The sequence below is a fragment of the Bombyx mandarina genome, chromosome 24 (genome assembly GCF_030267445.1).
Source record: "Bombyx mandarina strain Sakado chromosome 24, ASM3026744v2".
Classification (NCBI taxonomy): domain Eukaryota; kingdom Metazoa; phylum Arthropoda; class Insecta; order Lepidoptera; family Bombycidae; genus Bombyx; species Bombyx mandarina.
Window position 1 is genome coordinate 8,804,124 of NC_143230.1, and position 27,792 is coordinate 8,831,915.

The 27,792-nt window shown below is 37.8% G+C and overlaps 1 protein-coding gene across 2 annotated transcripts in view; it reads right to left on the reverse strand.

The window, feature by feature from the left end:
* Positions 1-7,341: 7,341 nt before the first annotated feature.
* Positions 7,342-27,792, reverse strand: part of sim (bHLH transcription factor single-minded) — a 92,625-nt gene continuing 72,174 nt past the window's right edge. For both annotated transcript variants that reach the window (XM_089737970.1, XM_089737969.1), the window contains exons 7-9: positions 16,850-16,956; positions 15,549-15,696; positions 7,342-12,984 (exon numbers count right to left, since the gene is read on the reverse strand). In XM_089737970.1, coding sequence (XP_089594096.1) covers positions 12,390-12,984; positions 15,549-15,696; positions 16,850-16,956 — 850 coding nt within the window. In that variant the 3' untranslated portion in view covers positions 7,342-12,389. The remainder of the gene's footprint in view (positions 12,985-15,548; positions 15,697-16,849; positions 16,957-27,792) is intronic.

Below are 27,792 nucleotides of genomic sequence, written 5' to 3' on the forward strand. Positions count from 1 at the left end.
TGTCTACTAGACGACTTCCTTTTGGTCGACGAAGACAAATCCAATGAAACTTCAGGCTGCAGAAGCTGTGAAGCTTTTGGATTAACCTTTTTTGCTTCCATAACATGCTGGGTCGCAGAGACCTTGCGTGCAAAAGGAACTCTAGTGCTAGTCTACCTAGACGACTTCCTTTTGGTCGACCAAGACAAATCCAAGTTGAAACTTCAGGCTGCAGAAGCCGTGAAGATTTTGGATTATCTGGGCTGGCATGTCAATTTCCATTATGTAGGGTGCTCGGTCGCTCGGTCGCGGAGACATTGCGTGCAAAGTCGAGTGCTAGCTTACCTACACGACTTAATCTTGTTTCACCAAGACAAATAAACGTTTTTGTTCCCATAGCATGCTCGGTCGCGGAGACCTTGCGTACATAGGGAAGTCAAATGTTAACGTACCTACGCGACTTTCTCTTGGTCCTTGAAGACAAATACACCTTTTTGCTTCCATAGCATGCTCGGTCGCGGAGACATTGCGTGCAAAGTCGAAGTACTAGCTTACCTACACGACTTGATCTTGTTTCACCAAGACAAATAAACTTTTTTGCTCCCATAACATGCTCGGTCGCGAAGACCTTACGTACATAGGGAAGTCAAATGTTAACCTACCTACGCGACTTTCTCTTGGTCCATGAAGACAAATACACCTTTTTTGCTTGCATAGCATGCTCAGTCACGGAAACATTGCGTGCAAAGGGATGTTGAGTGTTATCCCACCTACGCAAGTCCCTCCTGGTCCATCAAAAGAAGTCCAAGTTGAGTCTTCAAGCTACATAAGCTGTGAAGCTCTTTGATTACTTGGGCTGCCAAGTCAGCCTTACAAAAAATCAATTAGTACACTGGTTCAAGAGATGACATGGCTAGGGATTCGATGAAAAATTGCGAGAAATAAAGTGGCCACTCAACAACATTCTAGCTCAAACTCTGACGGAATTACATCACTCTATGTTAACTTGCAAATTTTCTTGCGAAGTTTCAAGAAAAAACACCCCCGTAAAAAACAGGTCATCCTGCATGTGTTAACAATTAAATGCAGTGCTGACGCGGAGCCACATGTCAGACATTGCCTATACACAAAACCAACCATTTCCTGGCAACGGAAGCTTCGGACATGTGTACGGGTTACAAATGCAGTGCTGACGCGGAGCCACATGTCAAACATTGCCGAGACACAAAACCAACCATTTCCTGGCAACGGTAGCTTCGGATATGGGTAGGGGTTACAATTAGACAAAATATTCACGTCCTGTCTATGGTCAGCTCAACAACTGAAACGGCTCAACCACAAAAGAGCTATTTGCAATGGTAGTGACAATCAAAATGAATCTGAAAGTATTTCACTAGCGGTTGACCTTTCGATTTTTAAACTAAGCGATAAGTTCAAGATAACTGTCAGCTTATAATCTCTCGGGGAGATACAACATCGTAGCCGATAGGCTATCACGAGGAAATCAACCTGCGAAATGGCACTTTTTACCACAAGTGACCACAAAAGTTTTTCGAAAGTGGGGTCATCCGGATATAAACCCATTCGCCGACCAAGATTGGATACCCTCAGCAGACCGTAGAGGATGCAACTAGCATGGAGAATTCCTCCTCTCAACCTTTTCCTCAGAGTACTGACTCACTTCAACAGTGTCTAGGGAACCTACCTGGTAGTGTTTCCAGACTGAGCGAAAGCATTTGGGTTTCCAAGCCCTCAGATCCCGAACGCTAGATAACTCGCACGAAATCCAAAACCTGCCTCCTCCACAGGGTAAACATTAACCCTGAAAGCTTAGAAACGGGGGGGGGGAGGTTGTACAAATAATAGACTGGTCTACACAGGAGAAGATTTATTGAAAATTAGCTGGTGTCAATCCACTTTGCCAGCATACTTACCAGCAACTAGAAGATGGTGCATATGGTGCTACAGTTTTAAAATTGATCCTAAGTCTGCAGATGTTGCCAAATTCTTTTTTCTTTTCTAAAAAGAAAATTTTGCCTGTAAAACAATCCTTCTGCATAAAGCAGCGCTGTCGACTTTCTGTGGACAACATACATGTAGGACAGCAAACATTCTCAAGCTCTCTAATAAAAATTGCTATTCTAAAAAAGCCATCGGAATAACTAAACAAAATTCAACTACTTATTACAACTTTACTAAGTATAGTCCCATTCACATGAGATCCGAGAATAGTTCTAAATTGGTTTTCTTCAAACCCAGCCACCAGATCACGCCTCAAGGTAGCTTGAAGGACACCAACAACCATTTTGCTGGCTACTGGACGCAGAGTTAATAACCTTACTTTGCTCAACATTTCTAAAGACAGTTTCTTTGATAACAGAGAAAAACATCTTTCTGATACCAGTCTTTGGGTCTAAAATTGAAATCCATTTTCGTCAATAATCTGCATAAGTGCTTTCTAAACATGAAACTAAAGACATGCCCAGTAAGATTCGTAAGGACTTTTTTCTAACTATGTGTGTTGTCACAAAAGCGGCATACCGTACTGTAATTGGAAACTGGTCTTCGTTCAACCTTACGAGGTAGTGGCATCAACCCATCTCTAAGAAGTTGTAGATCAGCAGTAGCCTCTGAGATGGATTGATAATGAACCAATGGACGAAATACTTTCTAGAGGCAATTGCAAATCATCCAAACGTTTACAATAATTATTGCCGAATAATAGAGCTTCCTAAAGATCCTCACGATTCTTTTTTTCAAAACATTTACTCATCATTTACTCATGTTGTATATACATCATTTATACAATTTATACATTTTCTTGTATATACAAGATAAAATGTTTATTACAAACTTATAAATATTTTTTAATTATTGAATTAACATGAAAGTTAACAGCTGTGTTTTTTCGATTTAATAATTATATAAATTATGAACATTATCATTGCGCTTCATAATTTTATTATAGCTTACCTATTTCATCATAGCGTTGTGCTTAATAATTTCACCAGCAGATAACAAACACGTCTTCATAATACAATGCTGTATGTTTTCCAAAGGCACATCAATATTACGGTTTTACATAACAATAAAACCGATATTATGTGCCGAGAAGGAAAACATACAGCATTGTATTATGAAGAAGCAGTGTGTACTTAGCTTAAATTCCTTGTCTATGTCCAACCATAGACAGTCAATTTAGTTCCATCTTTAGCCGCTAGGTGCTGCCAGCAAGTATAAAGGAAGCGCAGCCATCTTTGATCTTCAGCGAAGTAAAATGTCCCTTAGAAATAAGGTGACACTCTACAAAACTTGCATACGCCCCGTCATGACCTATGCAAGTGTAGTGTTCGCTCACGCGGCCCGCATACACTTGAAATCATTCCAAATTATTCAATCCCGTTTTTGCAGGATAGCCGTCGGAGCCCCGTGGTTCGTCAGGAACGTCGACCTCCATGACGACCTGGACTTAGAGTCCATCAGTAAGTATCTGCAGTCGGCGTCCATGCGCCACTTCGATAAAGCGGCACGACACGAGAACCCTCTCATCGTGGCCGCCGGTAACTACATTCCCGATCCTGCGGACAGAATGGAAAGCAGTCGACGTCGCCCAAAACACGTCATCTCGGATCCGCCCGATCCACTAACGGTGCTTCTAGGTACTTCAAGCACCGGTCACCGTTCTCGTCGAACCCGTCGCTTGCGACGAAGGGCTCGACGAGTAAATTAACTCTCAGACACAGCCCACTGAGTTTCTCGCCGGATCTTCTCAGTGGGTCGCGTTTCCGATCCGGTGGTAGATTCTGCGAAGCACGACTCTTGCTAGGGTTCGTGTTAGCAACATCGTCAGGTTTGAGCCCCGTGAGCTCACCTACAAAAGTTAGGGTTACGCTGACATAGCCTCTCAAGGCTCTCAGCTTAGGTAGGAAAAAAAAAAAAAAAAAAAAAAAATTGATCTTCATAGTCTTCACCAGGAAGAACTTCCTGCAATGCTGTATGTTTTCCTTCTCGGCACATAATATCGGTTTTATTGTTATGTAAAACCGTAATATTATTAACAGTGAACAATCATGAACAAATGATGAACAAACGAATTAATAGAAAATAAGTATAAAATAGGAAAAAAAAAAATTTTTGTGGGGCTAACTTCATTCACCTCAGTAGCTTCCTCTAGGTAAGACCACAGAGTAGGAGCTATGAACTTTGCTCCATTGATGCAAAATATGGGAGGGAAAGTTCTTTTTTTAGGATTGAAGGATAACTGTTATATATCTTGAGAGTCTTTCCAGCTTCGTCAGGATGAGCGTAAGCTCAGCTAGGAGGGTGTTTGGTATATGGTTTTCCCAAGCGTTGACCATTCCAGGTACATACCACGTACGATGTTGCATAACTTCGGTGATTGGACGAGAACCGATAAATTCAACATAGTATGGAGAGTGGAGGCTGGCAGAGTTGAGGTAAAATAACCGTCTTTCTCGTAGGGCTCACCTCATGATCAGAGGAGTCCGCGTCGAGATCGGGGCGACCGGGTTATGGTACTTCGGTCTCGTACTGGAAGATCGTAGGAGTTTCCGCATTTACTTCGAGAATTTGGGTAACTTTTGACGCCATCTTTGAAATTACATTAATTCCTATAGTGGCGCTACCCTAATTAGTTGTTTTTCGACTAACATTTTTTCATACACAGAGTGTTCTCCTCATGTCTAACCTCCATAATGCGATGGTAAAATCGAGACTTTTCTTTATTTATTTAGAGTACATGGCTTATCGATTACTTGGTCATCTTGGGATCTGACGGTGCAGCCTATCTTATGAACATAAATCATTACGTATCATTATTAAACGTAGATCATAACATCCTCGAAACTAGAAAGGCCTTCTTAAAGGGGTCTTAGTTCAGTCATTCTTGATTCATAAAAGATTCGGGCTCTGGGACTTAAGATGTTTGATGATGTTTGAAGTTTATTGTTAATCGGTTTCATTCTTAGCCTTCATAGTATCAAAATTTGGCAGCAAGTGAAATATTTAATGGAATTATCATTTATTTGTATAGGTATGTATTGTATATTTAAGTATTTATTATTTATTTGTGTTTATTATTTATGAGTAAAATCGAGTGACAGAAAAAAACCCTTATGTTTTTATGCGTTATGATAAGCGTTTAGGAGTTAGTGTATCAGATTTTAACATAGATGGCACTAATTTGATAAATCATTATCGTAGTGTTAAAAATATTGGTATAAAAATAATTAAATAATAATAATAACAACAATAATTCATAATTATATTTATTTATATTTTTATTATAATCCATGAATGAAAATAACATAAAAGAAAATAAAATAAAATAAAGAATAATACCAATCCTGCTCTTTTATTTGCCATTTTAGCTATTGCAACTACTTTATTTGGTGCTATGTATATTAATGTTGAGTTTAATTTAACGCCAAAACTAAATATGTAAACTTATCTAAGCAGAAAATTTCAAAAGAATAAAACTTTTCGTTTTTCATTAAATACACTTACCTGCCAATAGATGGCAGTACATGCGCTTCTTATGTCACACAGTTTTTGTCTATACTAATATTATAAAGAGGAAAGATTTGTTTGTTTGTTTGTTTCGAATAGGCTCCGAAACTACTGGACCGATTTGAAAAATTATTTTTCCATTAGAAGCCGACATTGTCCCTGATGAACATAGGCTACTTTTTTTTATTTTATTTTTATTTTATTTTTTTGGTTTCATGTGTGTTTTAATGTTTCCGAAGCGAAGCGAGGGCGGGTCGCTAGTACAAAATATATCTATACTAATCTATACTAATATTATAAAGAGGAAAGATTTGTTTGTTTGTTTGTTTCGAATAGGCTCCGAAACTACTGGAACGATTTGAAAAATTCTTTTTCCATTAGAAGCCGACATTGTCCCTGATGAACATAGGCTACTTTTTTTATTTATTTTTTTGGTTTCATGTGTGTTTTAATGTTTCCGAAGCGAAGCGAGGGCGGGTCGCTAGTTATTGAATAAATTTATTTAACAATAAACTTAACGACACTTTTTCCACCACGCTCGGCCATATTGACCAGTAATTAGCAAAAAGTTATCAATTTTATCATTCAACGCAAATAGCGTGTGTATTTTTCTTGGAAAATAGAAAAAAAATAAATCGTAGTAAAGATTGAAGAAAATACAATATGCTTAATCTAAAAATAATCTAATGGTTTCATTACGGTATTATAAAGCTTAAATGAGTGAATTTTCCAAAAATTTCAATAGGTACGGTCAATGCGACCGGTACTAGTAAGTTTAATGTTAAAGATGATGGAATTCCCGTCCGCGCGTACCTACCTTTTTTTTTTTTTTTTTCGGGGGGATATCCTCATGGACTACCTCCGCCTGGGGAAAGGCGGAGGGGCGTGCCGGACTCCTACCGGCTAAAACCACCCCGGTGTCCACCCACACGTGCGCGCAGGGCCGCGGGAATCCAAATTCTTCCGCAGGCGCGTACCTACCTAGAATAACCCGCTACCAGCGAATAGGTATGGAAAAAAATATTGAATCGGAATAAACTCGCTTTTGAGTGAGAAAATGCAAATATTAAGTGTATAAGGAAGATGAGTTTATTTACGGGCTTAGAACTTTTTGGCGGGAACGCAAGGAGTGAATTTGTGTGTATTGTTTTTTTTTGTCTATTTAGTGTTTCTTCAGGTTTAAATGTATAATAACGGTGGTTTATTAACTATTTAATATCTGTGAAAGGGCACAAATGAGGGAAAATGAAATAAAGCCGCTGGAGGTAAGTTCTCGGGATCCTCCAAAAAGTCCACTGAAAAAATCTCAGTAAATAACCACCACTTTATTGAGATTATATTTCATCCCATATCATCTCATCTGATTTCATTTAATTTCATCCCAGTTGATTAATGTCTCAAATTAATCATCTTCATTTCATTTCACTCCAATTCACTCCATATTACTGGTAGTAGGACCTCTTGTGAGTCCGCACGGGTAGGTACCACCACCCTGCCTATTTCTACCGTGAAGCAGTAATGCATTTCGGTTTGAAGGGTGGGGCAGCCGTCGTAATTATACTGAGTTTAGAACTTATATCTCAAGGTGGGTGGCGCATTCACGTCGTAGATGTCTATGGGCTCCAGTAACCACTTAACAACAGATGGGCTGTGAGCTCGTCCACCCATCTAAGTAATAAAAAAATAAAAAAAATATATTATCATTTTTCATAGAAATAAGAATATCAATTAAAATAAGACATGACTTAGCTATCAGGTCATAAAACCCCTTTAAAAAAATTACGCTGCTTACATCACCTAAACGAGTTTTAATACAATAAAAAAAGATTTTGGTAAGTTTTATTCATTTATTTCATATCATAAATAGGTAAATATGTTGAGGATATCACAATTTGTTTTGTTCACTTCCGAATTATAAACTTAAAGCTAAATATTATCAGTAATATAGCCTTTCGAGATTACGTTTATAACTAAAAATAGTCTTGGATAAGAAACACCATAAACACGCGTTACCGGTAGTTTTCCAATTAAAGCACAAGAGCGCATTATGCGGCATAATGCTCAACTAAGCTTCAGCATAATTCGGCATTGTGCGCCACTGAGTCGCATTATGCTCTGTAATTGGAAAACTACCACCATAAACCTTGTGGTCTTAGTTAATCCACAAAAAGGCGAATACATTCGATAGGTAATCTGAATTTATGTTTACGCAAGTAATCTAACGTAGAAAAATCATTTTGGATACATTTTATTAATTATCTACAATCTACATTACATATTTACAATATTATCACTCATATTTAAAATGATACTACTTAGAATTTGTTTTGTATTTTCATATGTAACGCCTTTTTACTATTTTAATATTTTTATAAATTTTTGTTCACTTTTGAGGTTATAATAATATGCATTTTGTTAGGTAGGTATATTTTAGTGGTATGTAATTAATGTTGCTACATAATATGATTCATAGTCGATTTATTATCGAATACCGGAAATACAAGTTATAAAAAGCACTATTGTTGTTGTATAGATAATTATAAAAAACGAAATTTTACAAACATGCCGCTAAAAAAAAGATTATTAGAAAAAAAAAAAAAATACTTTTTTTTCCTTTCGTTGGAAATGTAAAATAGATCTATGTACAGTTACGGACTAGTAAGTAATTAAGTATCAAGTTTTTTTTATTTTATTTAGTTAGGCAAGTAGGTCTTTGATTTAGAATAAAACTTACACAAAATGTATCTAATTTAGTGTAACAGTTATGAAAAAGTTAAGCTTCCCTTCGTTTGCCGCGAGGGGCGCTGTTCCAACTCCATACAAATCTGAGTTAACTTTCACGCGATCGAGATCGCTTAAAAAACTCGCACTAAGCACACTGACGTTTTAAAGTCGGCGAGAATGACATTGAAAGATTCCGTTACCGTACTGTGAATATGAAAAAGCGCGATCACAAAGGACATTCGATCGGGTACCTACATATTGGAGTCCTTTTTATCAATGCGTATGTACCGATGTACCGATTAGATCTGCACATAAAGAACTTTAGCCTCACACACAGGAAATCGGGTCGTATTTTTTTTAACCCGGCCAATAAGGAGCCTTTACCGTAAACAAACGTATAAAGCTAATAAAAGCTTGCTAAATTATACAGTATGCTTAGTGCGAGTTTTTTTTAACGTTCTCGATAACGTAAAAGTTAACTCATATACCCATGAAGTTAGAACGTTTGTCTACGTTTGCCGCTAGGGGCTCCAACTCCATACAAATTTGAGTTAACTTTTACTTTTACCGCTATCGAAAACGTTAAAAAACTCACAATGAGCACACCGGACCACGTGACCGCGTCATGTTTCGACCACATGCGAGCCTCAAGATTTTCGACTTTAAACAATTTAACATAGACGCTATCTAAAAATAATTGTACTTAAATCTTTATAAACGCTGCTTATGCTAACTCCTACAGCTCTATTCAAGCACAACATTACACATTGTATACACAAACAACTTTTTCATACATCTATTATTGTCTATATATTGATATACATCGGTATTGTACCAATAGTTTTTTAATTCTATTTTAATTAGATACACTAAGGAGAAGTTATTTTACAACATTTTTTCTGAAGCACGTGTTCTGACATCAGAGTACTTTATAAATTCAAGTATAGAGGGTAGAAGTAAGGAGCGCCATCTTGTATATAGGGGACAAGTTAAAAAAGTGTTCACCTGTAAACAGCAAGTTATTGTTGGAAGACTCACCGGAACAGTGCTAGTGTAGGAAGTGGAAACGATATGAATATCGCAGTTTTAAACAGAGCGAAGTGTACTGGATTGAAGCGAAATGTGATAGTTTAGGGCGTTGTTTTTAAAATGAGGCCGTTAGCGCAAAAGTGGCCTAATCAACAATTTTTCTTGCTTATAATTATGTACATTGCAATTTATTTAAAAATAATAAATTTTGATGCAAACCCAGCCTATCTATAGTTTCACCCATAGATAACAGATAGCTTTGTAAACATTATTTTTGCGCGTATTATCTTTTTGCCTACTTAAATTCAAATTCATGAAAACTTAAGCCTCATTGCTCTATAATAACTATGGTAAGCTTAGGCCACTTTTGCGCTGACGGCCTCAAATCTTTCCACTTGCTACTGTGGCGCCATCTTAACTGTCTCCCTTTTAGCGGACCCTTTTTAATACACTGAGACGGTGCTCTTCCTACCCTCCTTAGATTCAATTTACAAAAATCGTATATTTCTGTTGTTATTAAAACTACTTTTACTATTTAGTTTTGTTCGCGCTCACATTGTGTTGTGTAAGAAAGCGTGTTTAGCGCCGGATTCATTAATTACGGGTCAGTTCTGAAGAGCCATCAGCAAGGCGTCGTATACTCAGGAAAGGTCATTAAATAAAAATAAAAATAAATATTGCATAGATGGTTGGACCAGCTCACAGCACACAGCTTGGCGTTAAGTGGTTACCGGTGCCAATAGACATCTACAACGTAAATGCCGCCACCCGCCTTGAGATATGAGTTCTAAGATCTCAATATAGTTACAACGGCTGCCCTCCCGTTCAAACCGAAACGCATTACTGCTTCACGGAAGAAATAAACAAATATCATATATCAGTTAGATTAAACGTATAAGAAAAATATCTGAAATTATCAGAGTTATTATCGAAACAAAATAGAAGCATGGACACAATGTTCAATTTTCACGATACTCATTTACGTTTTTTATTTGTTGTTTTGTCGTAAACATGATCAGTCTCCGGCCGTCCGTGGCCATAGCGACTATGAAGCATTCGAAATGTCAGTAAAGATAACAATAAAACAGCGAATCTGAACCGTAAAAGTTGTTCTAATTATGTTTAAGAAAGTCGCGAAAAAATCATTACTTATACACATACACATAAAACATGGAAAAAAAACAAAAAATACACATTTCCCGAAATTAATAATACTAACGAACACAAAATACTTAAATTCGGATAATTAAAAACAGTTTTTGTTAAAACTACAGAGCGAAGAGGCAAGGGAAAATCTCTGTGTTGGAACGATTATGGCAGCGCCACTGTAGCAAGTGATGAAATTTCAAAGATGGCGCCAAAAGTTTTTAATAATAATTTGTTAAGCTTTGGACACTTTATTCCGTTTCTAATTGTTCTGCTGCATACATGAGGACTAGGGTTGCCACCTTTTTTGCAGATAAAGTATATTAGTTAATATAGGTAGGAAAAAAGTACATACCTAGTATTATTAAAATAAAGTTCTATTAATTTATTATTATTATTACCTACCTATGTTTAAATTCATATTTTTTACTAAAATTGAAAAAATTAAGCAATAAATTGTGACAATTAATGACAGTGACATTGTTGACATTTGAGGTTAAGTTGCGTTCAGAAATATTTGTTAAAAAACGAGTGCTTAGGTGATGTGTCGTTGGCGAGTGGCGACATCGATTGAGCCATCGATGTATTTCGCTTAACGAAAAAATTATGGCGATAGATAGATAGATACAATGAGTAAACTTTTAAATATCTCAAAGAAATAAAATCATGCTAATTATATTAATTTCGTGTACTTTATGGTTCACATAAAGTATAGAGTACAATTACCAGAAATAATGTACTTATTAAAAATGTATATGTAGATGTGTATTTATTAAAAAGTACGGGTGGCAACCCTAATGACCACTCACAGCCGGACACCGTCAGTTTTCATCTCCTTTTCTTTGCTTACCTACTGCTAGTAACCTCAATAGAACTTAGTCTGAGATAACTTACCTCTACCTTCCATAATTATAACACAAAATATTTTCAAATCATATTAATAATTAATTCACGCCTGCGGCCCGCGAAGGCATTACAAAATAATTTCATACCTTACTAGATAATTTCTATAGTTTATTATTATAATATTCTATTTACTTATTTAATGAAATTGTTATAAATATAAAGAAAAAAAAACTTACCAAGCCTTCTGGACTATAGTGCCCTTAATGTTCACAAATAAATTACGATACATAATAAATCATAGCTTAAAATATTTATATATATATTTTGTATAAAATAGAGAACCCTAAACTATTTACAAGTTTTTATTCACACTTAACAACTTCCTACCTCTGTACACCTATGGGAAGCAATTTCGAAAGTTATAATTTTTTTTTTCATAAATTCGTCATAATTAAAACAGGCAAGATTTAGGCGTAGGTATTTTCGCTATATATTTAAAGTATACGATAAAATATATTACAAAGATTGAGATTCTAAATAAAATTCGTTGATCTCAAACATTAAAACCACATAGTACTTATTCATTTTAAAGGAAACTATCGTAAATTAGTAAAATTAAATCGCATTTTTTACAAGACGTAAAATCGGGTTCAATGATTAAAAAAAAATTAATAGCGACAGATAATTTTTTAAACTTTGCTAAGCTAAAAACTCGCACAAATGGCGCGTCAGAATTACTCTCAAGGGAGCGGTCACGTCTCCCGAGCACTAGATGGCGTTGTTTAACGTCAGTATTAAGTATTAACACGGTCAGGTATGATGATGAATAAGATTCATATTAATTAAGTCTTCTATTTGTATCGTATTTGTAGTGACGGGAGCGGATTCAAAACCTTTGCCTCGTCACATTGTCAAGTCGAGACTTAACTATTTAAAATTGGGAGCGGGCCGAAAGAGTTAGTGAAGCAAACATTTCGCTCTTTTTTAAATATATCTATAGAGTTAGGGAACAGCAGTGCGACCACCAATCTTCGTTTTCTTGAGAACATTCACAGTCACATATAAATCAGACGTACGACCTTTCGCTTTTCACTGAACCACTATCTAGAACCTTCCATCGAATCTAAAGGAAATGATCAATGAACAAATTCATTCACCGCACCCCCGTGGTGGTGGAACTGCTGCGTGTTGTCCACTATGACGCTGGTGTATCCTTCCTGGACCGAGGGACTCGGGGTCATCTTACCGAAATTACTAAAATTCCCGTCCACAACCGGCCTACCGTTTTGATTGGGATAAAACGATATCAGATTCGTGTAGTTATATTGATTCGTGACCTCAGGGCCTTCTATTGAACTGCACGATGAGGAACTGGCCGAAAAGGGCCTCTGATTTTGGGGGTAGCTCACGTAGCTGTTCTGTATGACCTCCGGTTCGGTGTAGTTTTCGTTGTAGAAGAGTTCTTGGTAGCCGTTTTGCTGGTGATGGTAGTCGTCCTGGTTCTCGTAGGTCGGTATCACCGGCAGGGCGTACTCCGAGTATGTGTACCCACCGCTCGAGTCGCCGCTGAACTCGCTATCTAAATGTATGTGGTTTATTTTGTCTGTGTGTCTAATGTGCATCTGGGGAGACGTGGTGGTGGTCGGCACGTGGGACGGGGCGGGCGCATCGTGGTTCAGCTTCGGCGGCACCTGATCGATGTTCAAGATGAGATGTTTCTCTTCGATTTCGCTGAAAAGAGAATATTAGCGGCTTTCAATGTTAATTCTCAAGATAAAATGTTGACCCGTTAATCGGATAAATCATAGATAATACATATAAATTAGTTATAGATAAGCAACTCAAGCACTCAACAAAAACGTTTACGGGCGTCGGCTGCTAGATGGCTTCACTTCGATTAGTTTCTCATTACTCTTGTAGATGGCAGTAACATATTACCTATCCTATATTTTATTTTTAATGAAAGATTTTGTAAATTTTCAGTAACCACAAATTGATAAAATTTAATCAGTTTGTCTGTAACAAATAAAGGCTGGTATAATTTTTTTATTTTTTATTTTCTGTGTTTAGTCATAGAATAATTAAATGCCTTAGCTTTAACAACGATATAAGTTTAGGGGCATCCGCTACAAGATGTCCATAGTTTATATACAAAAAAAATTATCTTAAAGTATCGCAGTTTCATGGGATAAATGGGTTAAGGTGCGGTCTTCGCCCTAATATTTTATATCTCGAGTTTTTTGGGTTGTCCATATGCGAACGGTTATTAGATACGGCCTTCTTGCGATTGAAAACCTAATTTACGACTAACTACATCTCGGTAATGGCTCGAAGTTCGCCTCGCAGGACGATAACCGACTAAGCCCTATCAATAACTTGCTCCTGATGTCCAATCCTCGCCCGAGATGGTACTCGGGGTAGGGGAAATTTCACGGCCAATACTAAAAAAGCGCGTTCGGCCAACGGAATTGTCGAGGTGACAGTCGAGGACTCGATACTGGCCATCACGGTACGACAGCCCGTCAGGAACGCGATCCGCTACCTCCTGTTTGACAAAATACGACAGTTTCGCTGAATCGCAGCTTCGCAGAACTGTAGCTCACGCACGCTAGTGTGTTGTTAGCGCGTCGCATGGCCTATAGGGCTTTGATCCCCTCAGCTCTATCCACGTCCTTTATCGGGAGGATGAGAAGGGCGGGGATGGCTCATAGCGGGGATGGGGACGGGCGAAAGTCCCTCTTCGGCTCTTGACTTGGTAGCGATGTGTACCTACATCTATTTTGACAATATCTTCAGCATCTGTGTCCGTTAATAGAAATCATTCTCTTTAGAAAAACCTTAGTGGTTCAACGCATAGGATATTTCTACCATGGGATCACCTACTTGCCACTAACGTTTTGTATTATTATTATAGTGTTTTTTTTTTATATTGATGCACAAAACTAATTATAATAGCCGGCAAACTTCTTGAGCATTTGTTGACGTAGTGGGGGTAAGTTTGCGCATGGTACACTCACGTGCAAAAATATTATTTACTCTGCGTCATAATGCAATTAAATTATTAAAATCAACATATGTATTTATTTATATATTTATTAGAACATCAACAAAAAATATAGGTTAATAATTGTAATAATTTAATCTTGGGGTAAAATAGATATTCCTTCTATTAAGTCAAAACTAGAGCTGTTGCCAGGTCTTCGTTCAGTTGAAGCGAAGCTGGTATTTGTAATTTTTTTTTCGTTATCATAATCTTGACCATTATCATCATCACTGTTTTCATCATCCGAGTCGCCATCATCGTGTTAAGTCGACATAGGGCTCATCGGTGTAGTTTACGACTCGGTCGGTTCGATCTTCTTTTTTGTCTATAATTAATTATTTTTTGAAGATATTCGATTCGTAGTAATCGAATGTTACTTTTTTCAATTACCAGCTTCCGATTATTTTCTGTTTTTTTTTTCCATCTGAAGCCTAGCTCTTTCATAATTCGTCGTAAACTTCATTCCGAGCCATTAAAATGTATATCTTCTTTAAAATTTTCGAAGCCTTTTTATTACAGTTTGAACGAAACTATCCATTCCGGTAACTTTCTTCTTCCCTGATCTTTTCTTACCCGGAGTCCCAAGCACGATGAGCAAGCCAGAGCCTTTAGCTTCGTTAATAATGCACCTAACAGTACTCACTGATGTTTTTGTTGCTTCCGAAGTCTGTTTTACTTTTTCCATAATATCATTCTTCCCCTGTTTTATAATGAAGCAATATACGTCGTACACAATTTTTCTACCCTTTCTTTTGAATACTCCACCAGTTTGTCGCGGCATAGTGTATTTTTTATAAAAAATCAACAAACACTCAACAAATAGCAATGGCAACAAAGTCAACAAGCAATTATAATAAAATATAACTTAACGATTAATAACGATAGATTTTTCACTGTACGCAAGCGTACTTTACGCAAGGTTCGACTGATCTACCAATAACGCGCTCGATACGATTTCCCCTGCCGTCGCGCCTCACCCTCACCACCAAAGTGATCTAAAATTCGGTTCTGCGCAGCCAAGGTCATTTGCTCACGATGTTTGCCGGTTACTATACTATCATTACAGTACATTACATATTAGCTAAATCGTACAAGTAGTACCTAATTCTAATCTGGATTGCAATCTAAATTATATATGCACTCAGCAAACCCGTATGTACGTACGTACGTATAGCTTTGGCGGTTGAAAAAAAAAATTACAAATTACAAAGAAAAATAAACTAAATGAAATTTGAAAGTTAAGAAAAATTACCTCAAAACATAATTAACAGACACGATGCAGTGAGGCCTGGACGACCTAGAGTTGTGCACAATGGTCGCGTAGCTCTGCATCCACACCCAGCCGCCGGATTTGGTCAAGAAACGGTAGTACTGTGACGTCACTTGACCTTTTGTCAGTACTGTAAAAAAATGTTAGCAATTATTTTATTTCAGACTCCGCTGCGGCTGCGCTGAGAACCATCGACTTATCAAACGACTAACCACGCCATCTATCGTACGTTGATCGTACTAAATCACAGCTTATGAGCTTTTCTGATATTTAAGCTATTAGATTGTGAAATTTCATCATAATCAGTTCTATATATTTTGAGCGAAAGAATAACTAACATCACAAACTTCGCTTAATATTTTAAGATCTGGGAAGGAATTACTTACCACACCAGGTTTCTAAGGTATTCTGCTTTGCTATAGCACTCATGGAGATCAGTCCTACCACTTTTTTCCTACTTAATCATTGGTAAGGGGTTATTACAACTTTGCGCGGCTCGATAGATGAGCTCACGGACTCAGCCTGAGAGTATTGCTAAGACTGGCCTAATAAGAGCGGAGCTTCGCTGAATCTACTATCGGATCGGAATCGCGACTTACTAAGAAGATCCGGCAAGAAACTTAGTAGGTGGTGTCGTGTTTGTGAGCTATTTCACGGGTAGGTACGGGTAGGTACCACCATCTTGCTTATTTATACCGTAAAGCAGTAATGCTTTGAAGGGCGAGTGAGCCGTTGTAACTATACTGAGACCTTAGAATTTATATCTCAAGGTGGGTGGCGCATTTACGGTCTAGATGTCTATGGGCTCCAGTAACCACTTAACAACAAGGTGGGCCATGAGCTCGTCCACCAACCTATGCAATTTTTTTTTTTATAAAGTACCGTTATTAGCGTGATGTAGCACGCAAAAAATAAAACAGTTGACGATCAATATTTCGTCAGGTGCAAGGAATAACAATTTTTTTTGTCCTACCTATTCTGATAGCCTTGAGAGGCTTTTTCAGCTTTGCCCTAACATGTAGGTGAGCTCACGGGGCTCAAACCGGAGTGTTGCTAACACTGGTCCTAGCAAGAGCAGTGCTTCGCAGAATCTACCACCGGATCGGAAACGCGACCCACTGAGAAGATCCGGCGAGAAACTCAGTGGGCTGTGTATATGGGGGAATAGCATTGTCATTCAGTTCTAGCTGAATGTTATTTATAATAATATTTCTTGAATGTGTCGATTTATCAACGAAATTTAATTACCATCAAAGTGCAAGAGACGAAACATAAATACTTACATGTGCAATGTGAATATCTCATATGAAGTACATCGGTTCCGTGTATAAAGTTGTACAATGTCTTCTCGATTAGATCCTGTGGCTCGTATCCAGTTAGGGCTGCCACCCTGAAAACAATGCAACGAATATATCGCACCATTCGAATCTAAAAAACTTTTAGTTAATCCCACCCCTCTTGGCTGAATCTTTGCTCGCCGACCTGTCCTGGTGAAACTGGAAAGGTCTCTGGGCCAACAGTAATGCCACATACACAAAAAAAAGTTATATGAGAATAAAATATGACTTGTTGAAAGTATTCGTTCGCAAATTACTATTACGTAAATCGTATTACGACAGAAACCTACCTCGGAGAATCTGACAACTGTACCCAGCAAGTTAAATCGCAGTCAAATTAAGGATTACATACACCATATACGCCTACATTGATTTTATTTACTTAGTTATATTTAGAAAAAAGAGCTGCTATTTAGCTGTTTAAAAAAAATGTGTACACTTCATATCTACTACGAAATACATATTTATATAAATAAATATCTGAAGTGATTATGTACTATTTTATTTTTCTGTCATAACAGAACACAAATATTTTTCGAAAATTTCATATAGTTTTCCGATCCGTCCAATAGATGTCGCTACGTGAATTGAATTATTTTAAAATGCTACGCACGTATGCACATAGATGTCACTGAACGTAAGTAAGTATGGGTTTAAATAATAATTTTTTGTGCAAATAACAGGAAATTATTAACGACCCGTCAAAAAAAAAGCGCTTTATTTTAACAAGTAATTTGAAAACATTTGAAAATGGCTTTTTCCATAAACTTAAATATCTTGAAGTGCAGTGTAGTTTGAAAGTCTTTCTCACTACATACTTTAAATAAATATAATATTTCTCACGGCATCGTAATTAACATTAAATAAAATTAAAATAAATTGAATTCAAGTGTGATTTAATGAAGTTGTTTATCAATATTTTGTTGTGAACTGAGTACTGTTAGTAATTATTTCGTAAGAACAGAACGATAGCCTGCATTGATATCTGTTCGTTTTGTTATTAGAAACATGTCGTGTTTTAATAGGTTAGTAAACCCAGTGTGCAATGTTGTACAATAATGGCGTCGTTCGATCCGCCATGTTTTTTTTTATTTGTCAACGCAATCATAGCATCATATTTCACAAAAAAAAACACACGTACCTAATTAAGTCCACGGTAGAGATTCAGGCGATTGCATGCAGCAGAGATGCGAATGTTGCGATGGAGGATGTGTGGAGTAACGAGAATGGATAGAATACGGAATTAACATGTTAGAGGAAGTCTGAAAGTGGCACCTGTGACAGAGAAGCTAAGAAGTGCGCGTTTGGGATGGTATGGACATGTGATGAGACGAAATGAAAATGAGGTTGGTAAGAAAATGTTAACTATGAATGTGGAAGGATATAGAGGAAGAGGTAGACCTAAGAAGAAATGGATGGATTGCGTGAAAGACGATATGGGTAAGGGGGGAGTGAGCGAAGAAATGGTGTATGATAGAAGAGTATGGAAGGAGAAAACATGTTGCGCCGACCCCAGGTAACTGGGAGAAGGGCAGGATAATGATGATGATGATGGTAGAGATTCAGTGTAAGTAAAGCATATGATAGTTAGTTCGGTTATTGAAGAGAAGACACAAACGGTTAGTTCGATTTTAGTGTTTTGAAAAATACAATTAGTTTTTGACACTATAAGAGCGGTCACCAATTAGTTTCGTTCGGGGTCCGTTAGGAAATGAAATGACCATCACGGTCCGCACAACATTTTATAGAAAAACATATTTATTAAACCAATGTAATTATGGAAATAAAAAGGTATTTTTGGCATATCATTAAGAAAAAAGAAGGATTTTTTGCGACCATCTGTCTGAAGTTGGAGTAAAATTGGTGCGAGCTATTGACATTAAATCCTGGTTATGTTCATAATGTGGTTGATCTTCGAAAATGTTGCTTCAAAAATATGTATTAGGTAAGGTACCTACTTGACCCAAACAAAGTAAGAAGTTTCAAAGCAAATTTTTGTAGTTCTGTATATTTATTACACAGAAATTTTATCTAGAACTCTTCACTGGAAAATTGCCTACTCTGTTGCTGCAAGTTGCTGTATTCTCGCAGTCCGCCATTTAGCAACTTTTGCTCTATATTATAGAATCTATAGCAGTGCTTCCCAACCTATTTTGTGCCATGCATGCCATGCCCCACTGTAACATTTCTAAAATTGTATGCCCCCCCCGTTAAAAAAGTTATAACATTAAAAAAATGTTTTTTTCACTTAAGAAACATAAATAATAGGTTTTAGGAAGAAATCACTATGAATTTGTTATCAAAACACAGTAATTAATATTTCAAAATCTATATATTAATACGTGAAGCAAAACTTTGTATCCCTTTTAATTTAAATTGCGCGGACGCAGGAGTATGAAATTTTCCACACTTATACACAATATAGAGAAGAAGTGCACAATGCTAATATTTTTTTTAAATAATGCATAAAAGATACATTAAATCAATAAAGAAAACATTACACACACTACATACCATGTATTTGACACACACATGCATGCATACTATTTATTGTCAAACTTTTGTTCTTGACGTCTGTTGTCAAATTAAGATTAAATATTGTTTGTCTTTGTTAATATTTTTTATAGTGTAGTCTTGGCGAAATTTGTAATCATAGAAGTATAAAATACAATCATAATAGTGTACAAACTTACAATTCCAATTGATTATAGTCGAATTTCGACTACTGCGGGACCTCTAGTTTATAATAAAAAGCCGAAATTCAAATCTATACCTCTGTACTTCTATACTAATATTATAAAGAGGAAAGATTTGTTTGTTTGTATTGAATAGGCTCCGAAACTACGGAACCGATTTGAAAAATTCTTTCACTGTTTTGAAGCTACACTATTCCCGAGTGACATAGGCTACGTATAATCTTTTTTGAAAAAAATTAGTGATCCTTACTAAAACTCCAATAATGTAACCCTAGGTCTAAAAATATTACCTAAAATATTCTTTACATCGCGTGCCCTGAGAAAACTATTGATCATACAATAAAATAATGTACTACGACTTTGTAGAACATATTATTAATTACAAAAAGCGTCGCGACAGCATATGTCTAACTATTATAGTTATGCCGCAATAAGTGTTCTTTTATTTAAAATAATAAAGCAACGTCAAATATCGTTGAAGTTTTTGTGAAAGACCCGAGTGGAGCGGGAGCGGGCCGCTAGTTCAAAATAATTTTAATACAGATTTTCTATATTAATTTCGTGCGATTGCCCCCCTTATTTATCAAATTGCCTACTTGTGGGGCGTGGGCCCCACGTTAGGAAACACCGGTATATAGTGGGTTGTGTTCTTAAAAAAAACAGCCAGTTTTCTAAATGATTTCTTGTGATGTTTATGTATAAAAACTGCGGAAGTAAATTCTGATATTATAACACGATCGTCTTCACCCAGATTCTTCGAGAAGGCGGCGCGACACGATGTCATTATTCTTAGTAGCCGGAAGTAGCGACTCCGATTCAGACGATGTCGTGGCCTAAAGGATAAGACGTCCGGTGCATTCGTGTTGAGCGATGCACCAATTGTTCGAATCCCGCAGGCGGGTACCAATTTTTCTAATGAAATACGTACTCAGCAAATGTTCACGAATGACTTCCACGGTGAAGGAATAACATTGTGTAATAAAAATCAAACCCGCAAAAATTATAATTTGCGTAATTACTGGTGGTAGGACCTCTTGTGAGTCCGCACGGGTAGGAACTACCACCCCTTCTATTTCTGCCGTGAAGCAATAATGCGTTTCGGTTTGAAGGGGGGGGCAGCCGCTGTAAGTATACTGAGACCTTAGAATTTATATCTCAAGGTGGGTGGCGCATTTACGTTGTACGAGGGCGGCACTGAAAATTTCGGGAATTAACGAAGTGACACAACATTACTATTTAAAAATGTATTTATTGCTTTTCGAAGTATTCTCCGCGAAATTTGACACATTTTTCCATACGATGGAACCAATCATTGAAGCAACCATTCCATTCGTAAGTTGGGGTCTCCAAAATGGCCGTTTTGTAGGCGTCCACAGCTTCTTCAGGTGATGAAAATCTCTGTCCACGCAATTTATTCTTTATTTTAGGGAAAGTATAGAAATCATTAGGGCTTAGGTCGGGGCTGTACGGCGGATGGTCTAATAATTCTATGTTTTCTTGCTCTAAAAACTCTTTTGTTCTGTGCGCGGTGTGAGAACTCGCATTGTCGTGATGGAGGATGATGCGGCGGTTGTAGTTCTCTTTACGGAGTTCAGAAACGACCTGTGGCAAACAAATGCTAGCATACCATTCTGCATTAACTGTTCTTTGTCCCTCAAGAGGAATAGTCGTAACATGGCCGGTTTTGGAGACAAACGTGGCCATTTTTTTTGCAACCATTTTTTTTGCAACACTCCGTGAACGAACAATTTTTGTTGGCTTTAACTCATTTTCGAACACCCAAACTCGTGACTGGTTTTTTGTTTCGGGTTCGTACGCGTATATCCAGGATTCGTCACCTGATACAATGTTGTATACAGCATTTGAGAATCCTGCGTGGAATTTTTCGAGAGTTCTGATGCACCAAGTAACGCGAGCCGTTTTTTGCTCTTCACAGAGCGAATGCGGTATCCGTCGGGAAAACAACTTTTTTACACCTAATTGTTCATGCAAGATTATTTGTATTTGACTCATGCCAATGTCTAAAGTTGCCTAGATTTCGCGGTATGTCACATGTCGATCTTCCTCGATCAACTTACGCACAGCATCAACGTTTTCTTGGGTGACTGCAGTTTTTGGACGACCTTGACGGGGATCATCACTGAGCTTGACACGTCCACGTTGAAACTCAGCAAACCAGCGATAAATTGTGGTTTTGGATGGGGCTTCATCACCAAATGCAGAAATCATCCGGTCAACACACTGTTTTTGTGTTAAACCACTTCGAAAGTCATAATAAATCAACGCTCTTGAATTTTCTCGAGCCAATTCCATTTTCTCAACGACTAAATAAGTTTGACAAAACCTCGTGACAAGACCGAGAATCTTTTTTTAAAGAAATAAATGGTATTCGATTTTTAAAACTAAGGAGTTTTCAATTAAAAATATTTTAAAATGACAGGAACAGTGGAAATATTCCATTCCCGATACTTTAATGCAGCCTAGTAGATGTCTATGGGTTCCAGTAACCACTTAACACCAGGTGAGCTGTGAGCTCGTCCACCCGTCTGAGCAAATGACGTGCTTAGGGCAAGAGCCCCGTGAGCTCACCTATTCGTTCTGCGAATCTAGCATAACCCCTCGAGGTTATTAGGATAGGTAGCAAAAAAGGCTCGATGACGGCTGAAGAGTTCCGCCTCACAATATCCTATATTAAGGACCAGCAAAAAGAAAAGTGCCTTAAAACGGTAACTTTTGCGGTAGGCAGCGGGTTGGCTCTGCCCCTGGCATTGCCGAAGTCCATGGGCGACGGTAACCACTCACAATCAGGTGGGCCGTACGCTCGTCTGCCTACAAGGGCAATAACAAAAAAAATCAATACGTCCGTAGCCTCAACCAGCCGGATGCTCCCGACCGCAGATAATCAAGAAACATATCAGAACAATCTAGGCGGTCATTAGACCCCTTGTAACGCGAGCTTCATTCGAGCTTAAAAGTTCATTGTTCAATAAAAATTGTTGACACATAAAAACTGAAGTGCTTCCGGCAATTAGGCTGACAAAAAGCTCGATCTTCCCCTAAAGCTTTAGAGGGACGAGGGTCGCGTTGAGAGGGCGGCTTTTTGTTCGGAAACTGCGAGGAGTGTCCTGACGGAGGTAGTTAGCGCGCAACTATTACTCACATTTTTTTTAAATAATAGATAAACAATTAGTGGTTCTTTCCTCATTTTGTGTAAATTAGTTCCTAGATTCCAGAGATATCATTACTTTACAGGTGGTAGGACCTCTTGTGAGTCCATTCGGGTAGGTACCACCATCCTGCCTATTTCTGCCGTGAAGCAGTAATGCGTTTCACTTTGAAGGGCGGGGCAGCCGTTGTAACTATAGGACTTGAGACCTTAGAACTTATATCTCAAGATGCGTGGTGGCATTTACATTGTAGATGTATATGGGCTCCAGTGACCACTTAACAACAGGTGGGCTGTGAGCTCCTCCACCCACCTAAGCACCAAAAAAAAAACTTAGGTATGCGAAATTCCTCTCCTCTATTTAGATACCTATTAGGTTGACGTATCAGTTCTGTTCGATAAAGGCTGTCCCATTATTCAAAAAGATATTACATACATGGCTGGCTATAACGCGGCACTTCGCGGCAGAAATAGGTAAAATAGCAACTTTACAGGAGAGCCGTTTGAAGTTGGAATTTTGAAAAATATATATATATATATATTAACAAAACTTCATCAACTAAGTGTTTGTAATGGAGTAAACTGAATAGAAACTTCAACTAATAATATCGAAATACTTTGAATTGATGCTGATCTATATCTATACTTCTATATCTATATCTATACTAATCTATACTAATATTATAAAGAGGAAAGATTTGTTTGTTTGTTTGTTTCGAATAGGCTCCGAAACTACTGGACCGATTTGAAAAATTATTTTTCCATTAGAAGCCGACATTGTCCCTAATGAACATAGGCTACCTTTTTTTTTTTTTTTTTGGTTTCATGTGTGTTTTAATGTTTCCGAAGCGAAGCGAGGGCGGGTCGCTGGTACCAAATAAAGCGTAACTTTAAATAAAAAGATAAATGTCGCGTATTAAGTGAAATGTCACTTAAATTAAATGGCATTTCACCCACTGATACAAAAAAAACAACTAAAACTAAATACCTATCCCTGAGTGAGACTTTTTGGCGGGAACGCGAGGAGTTGAAGTTGTGTGATTTGTTTTATTTTGTCTATTTAGTGTTTCTTCAGGTTTAAATGTGTAATAACGGTGGTTTATTAACTGTTTAATATCTGTGAAAGTGCACAAATGTGGGAAAATAAAACAAAGCCGCTGGACGTAGCTTCTCGGGATCCTCTAACTAAAAAGTCCACTGAAAAAATCTCATTAAATAACGACCATTTTACTGAGATTATATTTTATCCCATATCATTTCATTTCACATTATATTGTAATTTTTCATATAAATATATATAAAAGATTAGGCTGTATAGTGTGACCTTTGCCTTTTCAGTTGGAAAAATAAAACTACTACTACCTACCTGTCCATGTGCGCTCACAATAGAACATTCAAGAATCATTACTCCAAATCTCTCTGTTCTGTGTTGTCTTATGAATGGCTTTCATAATCTTAATGATTTGAAGTCGTCACGGCCTAAAGGATAAGACGGCTGGTGTTACCTACACATATTGAGCGACGCAGCTGTGCCGATGTTCGAATCCCGCGAACAGGAACCAATTTTTCTAATGAAATACATACGCACTTAACAATTGTTCACGACTGACTTCCACGATGAAGGAATAACGTCGTGTAATAAACAAATCGAGTCCGCTAAAATCATAATTTGCCTAATTACTCGTAGTCTTGTGAGTCCGCACGGGTAGGTACCACTAACCTCCCTATTTCTACCGTAAAACGTTTCGGTCTGTGTGTTTAGTACGAGTTTTATAACGTTCTCGATAACGTAAAAGTTAACTCAAATTTGTATGTACTTGACGTTTGCGTTTGAGTTAACTTTTACGCTATCGAGAACGTTAGAAAACTCGCACTGAGCACACTGTAGGGCGGGGCAGTCATTGTGACTTAGTTTTTAGAGTTTTGAGTGATTGTAATAAAGTTTATTTTTGCATGTGCATTTTTTTTGTCATTAAGAATGATTGAACGCGCTGCATATGAAATTATAAGAAATCGAGAGGCTCCAATTGCGTGAGCGCATCCGATTTCAGATTCTTTTTTTTTATTATTGTAGTATTACTGGTGGCCTGGAGGCCTTTCCAGTTTCACCAGGACAGGTGGGCGAGCAAAGGCTCAGCCAGGAGGGGTGGGATTTGCTAACAACTGCCCGAGCGCCTCCGAAGGAGATCTAACAACTCAAGAGCAACTGCTTCGCAAATGAATCTACTACCGGATCGGAATCGCGACCCGCTGAGAAGATCCGGCGAGAAACTCAGCGGGCTGATGCATGGGTTAGGTTGCACGTCGACCTCTTTGTCGATTTCGACGGATACGGTTACCGAGGTCAGCCGCTTTCAGATCTCTTCCAGCCGGTCTATGTGAAATAGTTGGCGGCTCCGCTCCGGACAATTCCAAACGTATACCATCCGGAATGTGTGAAAAGAAAAAAGCGGTCCGATGCTCTCCGACTCGGTCTGTGTGAAAGGACCCTTACCCTCTATGGCACCAATTTCTTTTTATTGCTTAGATGGGTGGACGAGCTCACAGCCCACCTGGTGTTAAGTGGTTACTGGAGCCCATAAACAACTACAACGTAAATGCGCCACCCACCTTGAGATATGAGTTCTAAGGTCTCAGTATAGTTACAACTGCCTCACCCTTCAAACCGAAACGCATTACTGCTTCACGGCAGGAATAGGCAGGGTGGTGGTACTTAACCGCGCGGACTCATAAGACGTCCTACCACCAGTAAATGTGGGCTGTGGACCGTCTTTCCATCAAAGTTATAAACAAAAACACGCACGTAGTATCGGCGAGTGCTTAGTAATACACATATGTACGTGCGCTGAAGCTGTCGTCTCAGCGAAAACGCATCCGCGCTCGTCAGCACTGCTGACCTTGGCACTGCCTTACTCAGCATCGCGATAGCGTATTATTGAAATAATTCTTAAGGTCATAATATCTCGTGCTTACTTCGTCCGCCGAACGTAGGTATACATACGGATGCGCAACCGTTTTCTGGGTCACGGATGACTAACCGTTGACGTCACGCGAAGAAGTTCAGTTTTTTTTGTTTTTCATTCAGTTTTTTGAACATCGGTACGGTAATTACGGTAGGCAGCAGCTTGGCTCTGCCCCTGGCATTGCTGAAGTCCATGGGCTACGGTAATAACTTACCGTCAGGTGGGTCGTATGCTCGTCTGCCTAGAAGGGCAATAAAAAATAAAACATCATATCTAGCAAGATCGAGGGACTTCTAATTAATAAACAGCCTTTGCAGCCTAGGCACTCGAAAAAAATATACAGTAATAAATAGTCTAATAGTTATGCCTTAAGTTTTTATGTAACTAACATAGATTACAAGTAATATTTAGTAACAAAATGTTGTGGTCTATTATTATCTACCTTGAGATATAAGTTCTAAGGTCTCAGTTTAGTTACAACGGCTGCCCCGTCCTTCAAACCGAAACGCATTACTGCTTCACGGCAGAAATAGCCGGGGTGGTGGTACCCACCCGCGCGGACTCACAAGAGGTCCTACCACCAGTACGTTAAAAGATTACAACTAAAAAGGATTCTTTAAAATTTTTATTTATTAATTTATAACTTCTTATACTAGAAAGTATAAAGGCGGACTTAATGCCATAGGCATTCTCTAACAGTCTACCTTAGGGGAGTGCAGAGATGAAGCTTGGTAGGTGTAGTCTGAAGGTGATATTACTTAAACATATGTGTGTATAACATACATAATACATAGTACATACATAGTACTTTATAAATACATATACATAAATATATACATATCAAAACATATATAAACGAATATTATCAATTAGATGACTCTACTCAAAAAAAATTTTTTTTTCTACTCGCTTTTACATTCTAGTTATGTCGCATAGCATACCTAAAGCACTAGGTCATAGATGTATTTAGTAACGAGACCATATATAAAGAGCAGGTGTGTAGCGAATTCTGTCAGCGTATCTCTAATAATTTATTAACAAAGTATCATATTACAAAACATCGAATATATTTATGACTCAACGAAAATGTAACATCAAGCATAAAACTGTGAACTTATTATATTTTTGAAGTGAAAACTTCTTTAGCATCGTTGTGATTCGAAAGACGATGAAACGAAAAAGCGACAGTAAAAAGAGACAGATATATAAATTTATAAGATTTAATGTGGGAGAAAATGAGATAGGACGCATTATACAGTGTTTCTTTTATACTCGTGGTTCTCTTTGTGCTCTGGTTTGTACGTAATATTCGTACTTAATATTTATTTATTGCTTAGATGTGTGGACGAGCTCACAGCCCACCTGGTGTTAAGTGGTTACTGGAGCCCATAGACATCTACAACGTAAATGCGCCACACACCTTGAGATATAAGTTCTAAGGTCTCAGTATAGTCACAACGGCTGCCCCACCCTTCAAACCGAAACGCATTACTGCTTCACGGCAGAAATAAGCACATTCTGAAATAAGAACATTCTGAATCAATCTATTTTTATATAATCACTATCTGTACCCGTCCGCTTCGCTGGGCATTTAAAATTAACATTATTATTTCTCATCCCCACTGTTAGGGGACCGACTAAAATTCCCTTGTCCTAATCCACGCCATCTATCGGCATAATGAAGAAATGTAACGCGCCTCCTAGCGGGCGAAGAAAAGAACTGAGTCGACGTTTTCGCACCGCGCGCGCAATATTAGAAAAAGTCTATTTAATTCAAAAATACTGTTTTTTTGCAAATTTTGTTATTCAACTTGTGCGTGTGTCCGTGTGTCTTAAACTCCAGCATCCAGAGCAGTGCCCCGGGGACAGAAGACCACAAAATATTTCAAGCAATCATTTGTGAGTACCTTCCCCTTTTTAGTCGGTTTAGTTTTCTGGGAATTTCAATTTAACTCAACAAACTTGTTTATAAAACACCCACAAAGATTCTCATCATTAACGCTCCCGCAATTGGTGCAGGAAGTCCAACACTCATATAAATCCATTAAGTACATGTATTTTCTA